At 41.0% G+C, this 13,937-nt stretch overlaps 1 protein-coding gene and 1 non-coding gene across 2 annotated transcripts; one reads left to right on the top strand and one right to left on the bottom strand.

The window, feature by feature from the left end:
• Positions 1 to 403: 403 nt before the first annotated feature.
• Positions 404 to 12,820, bottom strand: LOC115512238 (mitochondria localized glutamic acid rich protein). The gene is made up of 4 exons (XM_030313039.1): positions 12,730 to 12,820; positions 8,578 to 8,681; positions 2,581 to 2,674; positions 404 to 1,238 (listed from the first exon to the last, which is right to left on the bottom strand). Exons 1-4 carry the CDS (start codon positions 12,809 to 12,811, stop codon positions 793 to 795), a joined length of 726 nt encoding a protein of 241 aa, XP_030168899.1. The 5' UTR covers positions 12,812 to 12,820; the 3' UTR covers positions 404 to 792.
• On the top strand, positions 4,739 to 4,823 carry TRNAQ-UUG. The gene has a single exon. It is a non-coding gene; the product is annotated as a tRNA-Gln (tRNA).
• Positions 12,821 to 13,937: the final 1,117 nt, after the last annotated feature.

Here is a 13,937-nt window from a genome sequence, read left to right as displayed (position 1 = left end):
CTCCGGTCACCATCTCATGGTTTGTGAGATCAAGTCCAAATTGGGCTTTGTGCTGACAGCACAGAGCCTACTTGGGATTCTTTCCCTCTCTCTCTCTCTCTCTCTCTGCCCCTACCCTGTGCATGCTCTCTCTCTCCCTCTCTCAGAATAAATAAATAAACTTATAAAAAACTATAAAAAAGCCATTGTTTGAACTGAAATAAACTGAAATGAAAACCTTGGCACAATCCCCCATGTAATATAGATGGGAGAATGGATATATATATTGTTATATGTAGAGTTCTCCATAGATTATATGTTTTCTTCGATTGTTCATGTAATGCTATATTACACATAGTTCTTTGATATTATATATTATACATTATTTATACATATAAATATTAGCAAATAAAAATAGAAGCACTGAAGATTTTCCAATTTTATTTAAATGAGTTCAAATCAAAACTCAAGAATCTAGAATCACAAACATTAAAATAAGGTACAGGTCTAGCAAAATTAAAGTGAATGCAGGTAGCTCTACTGCTATGATGTAAAACTTAAATTCAGAGATGGAACTCTTTAAGCTGTTTACTGCAATGTCATGTTCTGAACTCAGAGAGTAGGAAACTATTCAGACATGTAAAGTCTCAAATCTCTCAATCCTGAAATCTACCAGTAGATGCCAAAAATCTTCAAGGCACATTAAAGATTTCTAGAAAAGAAGCCTATTTTAAAACTAAGATTACTGAAACTACAAAAGCACCTATCAGATACTCTATGGCCTTTTTCACTGAGGTGTCACTCAGCATGAGATCAGCCTTGAGCAGAGGCCGCCTCAAAACCAACACTGGCTTCCTCCTGTAAATCATCCCCAGCAGAGGATTCTGACTCAGCTGGAGGACTCTCTTCTTCCAGTTCAGCAGTTTCACCAGAGCGTTCCTTCTCTGTTCTCCCTTTATCATTACTGATGGCAACAGCTTCATCCAAAGCTGCATTCTGAACCTCTGAGGGCATTTCAGTGCTGATTTCTGCCACTGTGCTGGGTGCTGCATTTGTAACCTCTGCCCCAGCTTCAGCACCGACCGTGTCTGTCTCCACCAGAGCGTCCTCCAAATCACCTGGACGGGCTGAAGCCTCTCTCGTGGCTGCACCTGTAGCATCCGGGGTATCTTCTGCATCTGCCTCCTGTACTTCCACTAAAGATGCTTCAGGGACTTCTGAACTTGCTTTCTCAGCTTCCACACGGTTCTCTTTTTCACCTTTAAGATGTAGCCCATGAAGAAAGTATTAATTTAAAGAGCACGAGAATACAGTAGAACACTGTGCAGCCATGTTTAAAAATGAGACAAATCTGTATATACTGATAGAAGTGGTCCTTAAGGTAGACTGTTATGTGAAAAAAGCAAGGAAAAGAGCAATGTAGACCACAGGGTACTATTTATCTTAGGACAAAAGGAGGGTAAGATACACCTAGATAGTTTTTATTTGCAAAGACTCTCTCTAGGAGGATACAAAGAAACTGGTATTATTGGTTGCCTCTGGGAAGGGAAAATGTGGATCTGCTTTTTCATAACCCCTTTTGAATCTGCTAAACTTAAAAAAAATAATTTACATATATTATTTATTTATATACAAAGAACATGAAAATAAACAGCTAACATGTCATGTGAAATAGCATGGGAAAGCAGCCAACTTACTAGTTGATGACTGAGCAATCACTAATTCTCTCTGAACCTCAGTTTTATCACCTGTAAAATGGGGATAACGATAATACCTACCTCACAGAGCTATTGTAAGGTTTGATTAAAATAATGTGCATGAAGAGGGGTTTAAAACCAAAAGTGCTATGGAAATGCTGTATTTTATTATTATTACCATCAGCCTTCTCATGATTATAGTCAATAATGTTTATTGATGATATTCCATTGCTTACTGTTGTCATGACTAAAAGGTTAACATTGGTTCATCAGCAGCTATTATCTCTGTCCCTAAATAGTGATCATAGTAATTGATAATAATGGCATTATAACTGAGATGGAAAAAAGCATTTAAAGCAAGCAGTTTAAGGCAAGAAATATACATTAGAGTGAAAATGTAAAGCTTCTGCTCTAGTAGCTCCCATTTTCTCAATCAGATCAACTGAGGGACGTCAGAGACATGACTGAGTGTACTAATGTCAAGTGGACTGTAGGCAAAGACACAAGGGTGATCTTAGACAAAACTGAAACAAAAGTTAGTTTCAGGATTTAAAAATAATAATAAGGGAAATGAAAGGTTAAGTTGCTGACAGAGACAGATACTAAAATTATGCCTGCATGAATGGAAGCCTGAGTAGGGGGAAAGTAATATTACCACACAAAGAATTCAAAGCCACTGGTCAGCAGTACAAATGTAAAACGTTTTCATTTATCTAATGCACTCATTCAAAACGTGTAACAATATTCTTTAGGTTTTGGTTGGGCTTTCCCTTTCCGAGTGAACTCCTGCCCAGAGCCATTCTGTCAGGTTAGGAAAGAAGCCACAAGCAAATAATGTTCATTGCTAGACTAAGATAATGGAAATCAGTGCCTCAGGGGAAAAAAAATAGTAAGTTCACTTTACCTTCGAGTGGATGTAACTCTGCTCTGGTTTTTTCTTTCAAATTTGTTACATGTTCCGTGTGTTTGGCTTGCTCTGATGTGACTGTCTTGTAAGTCTGAAAGTAAATGTGTGCTGAAGTTTATTTCTTGAGCTCTAAGATTCATCATGCCAAGTTCAAAGGTATATACAATTCAAATATTTATTTATTTTGAGAGAGAAAGGAAAAAAAAATGAGCAGTGAAGGGATGGAGAGAGAGATTGAGTCCCAAGCAGTTTCCGAGCTGTCAACGCAGACCCTGACACAGGGCTCGATCTCACAAACCGTGAGATCATGACCTGAGTCAAAATCAAGAGTCAGACAGGGGCGTCCAACTTCAGCTCAGGTCATGATTTCGCGGTTCATGAATTTGAGCCCTGCGTCAGGCTCTGTGCTGACAGCTCAGAGCCTGGAGCCTGCTTCAGGTTCTATGTCTCCCTCTCTATCTGATCCTCCCCGGCTCATGTTCTGTCTGTCTCTCTCTCAGAAATAAATAAATGCTAAAAAAAAAAAAAAAAAAAGAGTCAGACACTTAACTGACTGAGCCACCCAGGTGCCCCCAAAAGTATATACAATTCAAAGATGAGAAACCAATGTCACCATCTACTATTTTGTTTCTCCTTTGGAAACTTTTGTTATTAAGTAGAATACTTTAAACAGGAAAAAAACAAATCTAACAGGAGTCAAAGATAACAGAAAACACACAGTAGATAGAAAGATGAAGACAAAGAGGAAAAAATAAATTATGTTAGAACCAAACATTCTGACAGGCATTTATAAATATTCTCTAGTATTTATTCCAGGGAAATGGAAACTTATGTGCACACAAAAACCTGCACGCAAATGTTCACGGTTGCTTTATCTGTAATAGCCAAAAGTTGTAATCAGTCTGGATGCCCTACAACAGTTGAATGGCTAAACAAACTGTGGTACATTCATAGCATGGAACACTACTCAGCAACAAAGAGGAATGAACTGTACATACAGGTGTAACAACTTGGATGAATCTCCAGGTAATTATGCTGAGTGGAAAAAAAAGCCAGTCTCAAAAGGTTATACAGCTTATGATTCCATTCATGTAACATTCTTGAAATGAAAAGTTATAGAAACATGGGGAGCCTGGGTGGCTCAGTCGGTTGGGCGTCCAACTTCAGCTCAGGTCATGATCTCGCGGTTCATGAATTTGAGCCCCACGTCAGGCTCTGTGCTGACAGCTCAGAGCCTGGAGCCTGTTTCAGATTCTGTGTGTGTGCGTGTCTCTCTCTCTACCTCCCACCCCTGCTCATGCTCTGTCTCTCTCTGTCTCTCAGAAGTGAATAAACATAAAAAAAATAAAATAAAATAAAAAAGAAAAGTTCTAGAAACAGAGAAGAGATTAGTGGTTGCCAGGGACAGGAAGAAGGAATGGGAGGGCAAAAGAAAGTGAGTGCAATTATAAAAGGGCTACACAAGGGATCCTGTATCTTGACGGTGGTGGTGAATGTATGAATCTATGCATGTGACAGAACTGCCCAGAAGTAAATACACACACAGACACACGTGCATGTGAAAGTGGTGAAATCTGAATAAGGTCAATGGATATTATCAATGTCCACTTCCTGGTTGTGATATTGAATTATAGCTATGAAAAGATATTGATCACAGGGGGAAATGAGGCAAAGACCATATTATATCTCTTGATATTAGCTCTTATAACTACACGTGAAACGCAATCATCTCCAAATAAAAAGTTTTTAAAAAATCTTCCAAAATGGCATTTTTGTAGACCCTAATGAATATTTCTTAAATAAGCTAGGGTTATTCCTTATAAGCAGCTCTATGACCTGACTATGGGTTATGTGAGAAACAGAATTAGGAACAAAGGTTATCTTAATCATAGATACAACGTGCAGGCTTCCTTTCATTCAAGTAGAGTCATCTCTGACCTGTACTCATATTAGCCAATGAAATTCTAAAGATGAAAATCTCACTAGTTAGATAATATTGTTTATATTATCTCACATTTTAAAAGGTGTAGGTAGTGTTTTATCGCTTAATGGTAGGATTACAGATTTTTTTAGATTTGTATATTTATATATAGTATTCCCAAAATTTTAATAGTCATAAACCAAGCATATTATTAAAAATTGTACTTTGCGGGGCGCCTGGGTAGCTCAGTTGGTTGAGCACCTGACTTTGGCTCAGGTCATGATCTCACAGTTCGTGGGTTCGAGCCCCATGTCAGGCTCTGTGCCGACAGCTCAGAGCCTGGAGCCTGCTTTGGATTCTGTGTCTCCCTCTCTCTCTGCCCTTCCCCTGCTCATGCTCTGTCTCTCTCTCTCTCTCTCAAAAATAAATAAACATTAAAAAATTTTTCTTTAAAAATTGTACTTTGCAAATTACAGGCCATTTTATAAGATTTTAAAATTAGGCTCTAAAAATGGAAAATCTATGACCTCGAGGGTGGAAATGATACCTAAGCAGCCCTAACAAACCCCTTCGAGTTTGGTGAGTTCAGACTTCATCTGGGTTTGAAACATACAGAGCAAACAGGGCCAGCAGGAATGCCCACCACCATTTCCAAATAAAAGCAGGGAATACTTTCCTAGTAGGGTGGAAGCTCCTGAAAGCTATAATACCACTGTGCTGAGTCAGCACCCTCCGCCCTCAGTTCTCACTACCCTAAAGCTGAGCCTGTGCGGAAGTTCACAGTTCATCCCTGAAATGACCATCCCAGCAGCAACATCCCAGGGAACATTAGCCTACAATACAAGGTGAGAAAAAAGACTAGTGTAGGCAGAATCAAAGAGACCATGGTATTAGAATGATTCATACTCACGTGTGGCCAAGAGAATCTAGCTTTTCCAAATCTAACACGGTGAAACACAGAGTAGAAGAAAGGCCTATCGGAAGAGGCCTTTGGAAAGCCTCAAATCTAGACTTTCAAAGTTATTTCCAAGTGATATTATATATTAAATATAAGCATTTAAAATATCCCACAAATATCTCAGACCCTGAAAAAACTGAAGTGACCTGGGCCTCTCTCAGATTCCAAGAGGCCCTCGTAATAGAAGATTTTACTTGGAAATAAAAAACCGGCTACGGAGCAACTCTGGATTCAATTCAGATCAATCTAATACAGAATTTGTTTTAGTACAGGACAAAGAAGGGAAGGAGGACTTCAATATAGGTTTTCAAGGGCCTCACATTCTGTATTTCCTCCTGACAATAGCCTAAGGTTCTTGGGAGTTAACTCTTCCAACATTCCAGAGTAAAACCACATATTCTTGGGGGGCCTAGGTGGCTCAGTCAGTTAAATGTCCAACTCTTGACTTCGGCTCAGGTCACACGATCTAGCAGTTCATGAGTTCGAGCCCTGCATGGAGCTCTGTCCTGACAGTGTGGAGCCTGCTTGGGAGTCTCTCTGCCCCTCCCCCCACTCATGCTCACACTCTCTCACACTCTCTCTCAAAATAAATAAATAGAGTTAAAAAAAAAAAAATTAAAAGTTATTTTAAAAAGGGGCACCTGGGTGGCTCAGTCAGTTGTGCGTCCGACTTTGGCTCAGGTCATGATCTCCTGGTTCCTGAGTTTGAGCCCCACATGCTGTCAGTCTGTCAGTGTGGAGCTCACTTTGGATCCTCTGTCCCCCTCTCTCTGCACCTCCCCAACTTGCGCTCTCCCAAAAATAAATAAATATAAAAACTGTTTTTATTTATTTAAAAAACAAACACATATTCTTAGAGGTGGAAAGAGAGTTGGAGATCATCACCTTGTCCAACTTCCACTCCCATCGTGAGAGAACAAGGCCAGAGAGGGCTCACAGGAGCGGCCTGCTTATAACCTTCCAGCGTAAGGCTGCTTTTGTAAAGAAAGATTTGATGGACTGGAGAGGTTCATGTCTGGCACTAATAAATATAGTCATGTGTAGAGTGAGCTCCGATGAAATTCCGTCTTCCAGCTCCTTACATAATCACATGGCCTAGTCTAATCTCTGTTTCTCCAGTGGCCTACATCCAATGATAGTAGCCCTGGGCAGCGAATTCAACATTAAGCAGTAGAAAGATAGTGGAAGGAAAGGAATCTGGGTACGAGTGAAAGCTGATAGAGCAGTGGAGGACAATAATATAAGTGCATGTTTGAAGTTTCCTGGTTTCTCGAGGCTCTCAAAATTCTGAAGATTAGAGGAAGTATTTTGGTTTGGCCGTTTACATAATCCTTCAAACTGCTCCTAGTTATGACTAAAAATCCCTTTATGCATATTTCTGTAGGGTCAAACCAAAATGTAGTGATTGTGTACTCTTAGAATTTCTGAAGAATTTATATTTATTTTACTTTTATTCAAAATGAAGATTAAATTTTGATTTAGAAAATTTATGGCAAAATGATTCATACAGATTTATCTTATTTAATGCACAATTATTCCATCATTTTAGCTCCAAAGTCACACTATTAAAAGCTTTGTTTCACAGTGGTTCCCTGGGAGGAAAACATTTTTTTTTTTAATTTTACATTGTCTATTTTAAATATTTATTTATTTATTTATTTATTTATTTATTTATTTAATTTATTTATTGAGAGAGATAGCGTGCAGCAGCAGAGAAGGGGCACAGAGATTGAGAGACAGAGAGACAGAGAGAAAGAGAATCCCAAGCAGACTCCGCAATGTCAGTGCGGAGCCCAACATGGGCCTGAAGCTCACAGACCATGAGATGGTGACCTGAGCTAAAATCGAGAGTCGGATGCTTAACCGACTGAGCCACCCAGGTACCCCTATTTGGAATCTTAAAAAAAAATGTATGAATGTGGGGTGCTTGGGTGGCTCTGTTGGTTGAATGTCTGACTTCAGCTCAGGTCACGATCTCATGGTTCCTGGGTTCAAGCCCCCACGTTGGGGTCTGTGCTCACAGCTGAGCCTGGAACCTGCTTCAGATTCTGTGTCTCCTTCTCTCTCTGCCCCTCCCCCACTCACACTCTTTCTTTGTCTCACAAAAATAAATAAATGTAAAAAAATGTTAATAAAAATGTATGAATAAATATTTTTTTAAAAATAATGAAAGTGTATAAAGATATATAAAATTAATAAAAACTATGGCGACAGTAAAAAAGATTGGGGGAGGAAAGGATGAATAGGTGAACCCAGGGGATGTTTAGGGCAGTGAAACTACTCTGTATGATACCATTAGTGGTGGATATATATCATGATACATTTGTCCAAGCTCAAAGAATGTACGATACCAAGAGTGAACCCTAATGTATACAAAACACTTTAGTTAACAGTAATGTTTTGATATTGACTCAGCAGTTGTAACGAATGTACCACACTAATGTGAGATTGTTGATGGGAGGAGGGCTGGGCGGAGGTATGAGAACTCTGTACTTTCTGTTCATTTTCCTGTGAACCTAAAATGCTCTAAAAAATAGTCTATTTGTTTTAAGTTAATCTTTCAAAATAGTTCTTGTTAAATGTAACAGTAGTACCTACCTTATAGAATCACTAATTACTAAATGGGCCTTGAGTCTGTCATATGATAAACACTCAAATATCCTTTCTTATTATTAGTATTTATAAATTTTTTAATGTTTATTTTTGACAGAGAGAGAGAGAGAGAGAGAGAGAGAGAGACATGGAATGTGAGTGGGGGAGGGTCAGAGAGAGAGGGAGACACAGAATCTGAAGGAAGCTCCAGGCTCTGAGTTGTCAGCACAGAGCATGATGTGGGGCTCGAACTCACAAACTGTGCGATCATGACCTGAGCCAAAGTCGGACACCTAACCTACTGAGCCACCCAGGCGCCCCTTATTAGTATTTATAACATCATTTTTACAGAAAGTCACCTATACTTGGCAGTATTAAGAAATGGTGATTTCATACTTAAAAAAATCTTCATAATCTTATATATTTAATTAATCCCGTGCCCTGACCTTGACAATGCTTTGAGTTTTACCACAGGTTGTAAAATGTATGAATTCCTGAATATTTTGTTTATTTAAACACTTACATAATATCCACCAGCACTGACTGTGACACCTACAACCAGATAATAGATCATATTTGATCCAGATGATCCAGGCAATTTGTTAGACGACATCAAGCGAAGAGATGCTAGGAAAACAAGTTTAAACACAGTTAGCTCCACCAGGTACGCAAAACTATTTAAAATAATTATATCTTAAAAAAATTTTTCCCCTTCAGTGAACTTAGAATCTACTAACATCAAGTGACTTTAGCTTAAGGGAATACAGTATTACAAGGTAGGGTAGTAATTCCATTTGACATTTTCCCAATCTAATTTGATTAAGTACTTATGAAACCTGTCAGCTTTATGCTTAGCATCATGCTTTTCTTGGAAGGAGTGCAGGCGTGGGTAAGGAGAAGTGACAAAAGCACTGACTGATTTTAACAAACAAGATGCAAAAGAAATTCATTTGCTGTATGTACTCCACCACAGGATTCATTGGAAAAGATCATTCTTCCAAAAAAACGAATTAAATATATTTGTACTTAAAATTTACATGCTAAGTAAAACATGTTGAAATCCAACACATTTCTATAAATCTGTAATACAAATGTATAGGTAGGAAAAAAATCTTAATTTTTCCAACGTAAAGCCTTTAAAGATGGGCAGATATAAGCTTTTTAAGACAAATGTTGCAAAAAGGTCATGTTTGAAATGAAACTACAATTCTGTACAAACTAATAGAAATAGATAAAGTTCCTGTATTATTATGTTTAAAAATACTTACTCTGTAGTGCTAAAACTTGTATATGCCATATGCTCTGGAATTAAAATGTTTATAATAGACTCAAAGCTAGAAAGAGCTTAAGGTTCATATAGCTCAAATTCCTTAAAGATAAAAAAGTAGAGACATGTATTCATTCAACAAATACAGCGAGCACCTCCTATGTCTTTGGCATTGTTAGCGTCGTTAAGGATATAACTGTGAACAAGATCTACAAGGTCCCTAGCCTCAAGTAGCTCACAGTGTACACGGAGGGAACAAACGTACAGACAAATAATTGCGATGCAATATGACAACTGCTAGAACAGATGTAAGTAGAAGTTGCAACCACAGCATGAAAACTCAGTGAAAAACCTCAGCTAGGTGGCTCAAGGTAGCTGTCACAGTTGAAAAGAGATGACCTGGACTTTGAAGGAAAGTAGAGGAGATGGTCAGATAAATAAGGGAAGAGAAAACTGCACTGGAGGCAGAAGGCACCGCACGGCGTGCAAAAGCAGGAGAGTTGTATGACTGGGAAAGTGCAAAGTAACTGGAAGTGGCCTGACATAGAGTATGAGGACTAGTAAGAAGTTTTGATTTGCAGAGGGCAAGTCTTAAGACATTTGCACTGATTATCAACTTTTGTAGTAGCAGTATTGGAAAGATTTTGTATGTGTATTTTTAGTTTAGATATAAATGACCTTCTCCTGGAAAAAATATTTTTTCCACAAAAATGTACCCAAGGAGGTTATCATAAGAGATTATGGCTTTGACTTGTAGTGGGGCTTTTGTTGGTTTAAACATACATCTGTTATTAAGTAGGGAATATGTAGCTTCCATAGCTGACAACCAGACAGACGACATATTAAGAAGATTAGGGACGCCTGGTTGGTTCAGTTGGAAGAGCATGCAACTCTTGATCTCCGGGTGGTGAATCTGAGCCCTACGTTGGGTGTAGAGATTACATAAATAAAAATAAGTAATTGGAAAATATATCAAAAAATCATTTTAAATATGAAGCAAAAAGAAAATCAGAGATTTGAGAAAAGACTTAAACACAAATACAATTATGACAGCTCTTTAAAAGAGCAATGGGGCTCCTGGGTGGCTCAGTCTGCTAAGCATCCAACTCTTGATTTCAGCTCGGGTCATGAACTCATGGTTTGTGAGTTCGAGCCCTGCATCAGGCTCCGTGCTGATGGTGTGGAGCCTGCTTGGGATTCTGTCTCTCCTCTTTGCCCCTCACCTGCTTGCTCTCTCTCTCTCAAAATAAATTTTAAAAATAATAAAAGAGCAATGAAATATGAAATAAATATTTAATAAAGATTAAATTTGAGCATATCCATACAATGTGAAAGATATTAGAAGTTTTGCAGAAGAATATTTACTTACATGAGAAAATATTTACAACATATGAAATGAAAAGTTATAACAGAATAATCTATACAGTTCGTATATATCTCAGTTCCTAGAAGCAATGTGGGTAAGAAAAAAAAAATGTAAGGGGAAGAAAAGTCTGGAGCATTATATATACTAAAACTTAAATGGTGGTATTCACTGAGTGGTTGGATTACAGATGACTTCTCTTTTGCCTTTCTGTGTTCCTTCCAATGATCTTTTACAAACCCAAATTATTAATTCATTAAGAGTTACATGTTTTAAAAGCAAAAGCCAGACAACAAAATTTGATGAGGCACGCTAAAATTCGACCCTTCGATAAAACTGAAAGTTTTATTTTTCAACAAAACAGAAAGTACCAATAAAAGGTCAATGTCCGTGACTAAAGCCAAATTTCCAGTCAATAATATTTCTTAAAATACATAAACAAATCAGTGCTACACAAAAAGGAATGAGATGAAAATTAGAATAAGATCAGTGCTGCTACAACCAGTATTGCTAACTACCGATTTAGAATTTTTAACCTTTTTCCCTTACCCCAAGTTGAGGCGGAAATTATTCGAAACGCGCAGCTAACAAAAGAGGTGCGTATGTTTGTGCCTGATGACGGTGGTGGGTGAGGGAGATAACGCCGAAGAAGGCCACCGTCAGGGGACTCCTCTCCCTCCCCACACCACCCCACCCCACCTCCCGGTCACAACGGCCTCCTTATCTTCAGAAGCTTAAAATTAATGGATTCTATTTCGTCAGTGACAAAAAATTGCTGTATTTTGGTATAAAGATCAAGGAAAACGAAGATGCCTTATTTCTGTGACTTGTGATGCAGCTTCTTCCCAGCAGTATTTTAAGAGAAAAATAAAGCTAGCTGGACAGACCTTCCTCCCTTCCCACGACCACCATCACCACCTCGGGCCTAACCAGGGGAGGGAGGGGAATCGGCCCATGGAATTTTCCGTAGGAGTGTTTCTCTCTTTCTCGGGCACCAATGCGCGCTCTGGGCTAAAACTACCTGACAAGCCTCAGGAAGTGAGGCGAAGTGCAGGGGGAAGTAAGAACTTCCCAAGAGGTTATCTAAAAGCCGCCGGGCTATGCGGGACGGGAAGGAGACGGGAGACGGAGGAGGTGCGGGAAGAGCCGCGGGCGCTGAGCTGCGCCGGAGCGCAAAGCCGGGCCGGGGGCCGCGGGCTGCAGGAGGGAAAACACGCATGCTCACACTCAGTAAGCACCTACAACGTTCCAGGCACTAGAATAGGCGCTCTCGTGTAAGTCAAGTTTTAGTTAAGAAGCTTCCAGCTCACGCCTAAACGTCCCCTTTAGGAAATTTCTGAAGACGCTCCCTCTTCCCCAGCGTCCCCAGATCTAAAGGTGACGGACACTGCAGCGACAGAGCCGAGCAGCTGGATAGCTCCAGGTGTCCGTGCCGCCCCGAAGGAAAGCGCTTCGAAGGCTCTCGGGGTTCAGGCTGCCGAGCCCCGGACAAGCCTTGAGTTTACTTACTCAGGAGCATTTACCCAACATTTACTGCGCCCGCACTCCCCAACCCCCGCCCCGCCCCGCGGGGCTCGCAGAGGAGCGTCCATCTACCCAGCCGTTCCTCCGCTTCCTCACGTAGGTGGAGAGCGCACTGGTCCCTATTCTAACAAAAAGAGCAAGCTATGCGTACGTCAGCCAGGCACGTCTCGAAGCGCTTTTAACCACATACTAACTCATTAAAACTCACAACCATTATTGTCCCCATTTAGAGATGAGGAAAGTGAGATTAAATCACTTGCCCAAGATAAAGATTTCGAACCCAGGAAGCCTACTCCGCATTCAGAAGCCGCTCTGGGAAGGCCCCCTACTCCCAAAGTCTTCAAGCGCTTCGGGGCGTCTTCCCCGCGCCTTTCCTCAATTCCTCCCCCCTTTCCTCAACCCCTGGCTTCTGCAGCTCGAGCCTCTTTGGGCCCACTGGGTGCCGGCGGGTACGCGGGCGCCTCAAAATCCGCGCGCCTGTCCTCTGCAAGCTTGGACGCCCGGGCCGGCGCGGCACTCACCGTCCTTCCGGAGCGGCGCGGGGCCGGGGGGCGCCCTCAGAGGCAGCGCCAGGGTCTTGGAGACCGCCCTGCGGAGATACATCGCGCCCACTGCCCGCCGCGCTGCAGACTCTGCACACTAGCGCGCGGTGCCAGGCGCGGGAGCCCCGGCGAGCCCCGCCCCGGGGAGGAGCGCAGACCCCCCTCCCAGCGCCTCCGCGCGGGCCCGGGGAGCTGGGGAGCGGCTGGTCGGGCGCTTCTTCCTCCCCCAACCCAACCTCCAGACTGTTGCTTTCTCCCGGGTCTCGGAAGCTAGCTGGTCACGCCTTCTTAGACAAGGGATCGGAAACCGGGAAGTCACCATCACCTGCCTACCCCGTATTGTTCCAATGAGTGGAACTCCACAGAACAGGCTGGAAATGTTTAGGGATTCGCGTCGTAAGATGGATCTGGTTTATCATGCGGGGTGATATCTGAGCCCATTTTAAGTCACACAGTCCGTTAGCTTTCCCCAGGAGTGGAAAGGCTAGCGGGAAGTTTCCTGGAGACGGAGCGAGGAGTAGCCTCAGCCTTCCATCAGTGCAGTGGGTGATGTTCAGAATCCCAAGAAAATTCCCAGGCAATAGTTGAATCTCCAGGCAATTCACTGTTACAGAGACCTTAAATACAAAGTCCAAAAATGCTGTATATTCCTCTCTTGGATGTGAAATTTGTATTTCCATGTGAACCAAAAACGCTGAACTATTAGTTTCTTGCCCCAGATTTCAATTTCTTGCCTCATTGTGGCTACAAGAATTTGTCATGATTTGAATATGTAAACCAGTAATTTATGCTTATAGAATTTTCTAAATGATTAATTTTGTGAAGACATGTTTCCTACTATAATAATCCCTCATTGGATCACTGGGTGGCTCAGTCGGTTAAGCATCCATTCGGCTCTTGATTTCAGCTCAGGTCAGGATCTCAAGGTTTATGAAATCCAGCCCCACAATGGCCTCCTTGCTGACAGCACAGAACCTGCTTGGGATTCTCTCTCTCCCTATCCCTCTGCCCCTCCCTTGCTCTTGCTCGCTCTCTCTTAAAAATAAATAAATGAACATTTAAAAAAGATATTTATAATGTTCCCTAATATATGTTTGGCACTTGATAGTTTATAAAGCACTTGCACATATACTATCTCCTTTAATTCTCATTTCAACCCTCTGAGGAAGATGGTAATTATTACCTTT

This window comes from Lynx canadensis, chromosome B1, assembly GCF_007474595.2.
Source record: "Lynx canadensis isolate LIC74 chromosome B1, mLynCan4.pri.v2, whole genome shotgun sequence".
Classification (NCBI taxonomy): domain Eukaryota; kingdom Metazoa; phylum Chordata; class Mammalia; order Carnivora; family Felidae; genus Lynx; species Lynx canadensis.
Note: the sequence above shows the minus strand (reverse complement) of the source record. Positions and strands in the feature narration are given on the sequence as shown.

Bases quoted from the DNA above. Each gene is read 5' to 3' on its own strand.
- LOC115512238 (XM_030313039.1), bottom strand. From the start codon at position 12,811: ATGTATCTCCGCAGGGCGGTCTCCAAGACCCTGGCGCTGCCTCTGAGG. The intron at 8,682-12,729 runs GTGAGTGCCGCG...TTGTTTTCCTAG, and splicing joins CGCGCCGCTCCGGAAGGACG to CATCTCTTCGCTTGATGTCG. The intron at 2,675-8,577 runs GTAAGTGTTTAA...ATTTACTTTCAG, and splicing joins TCAGTGCTGGTGGATATTAT to ACTTACAAGACAGTCACATC.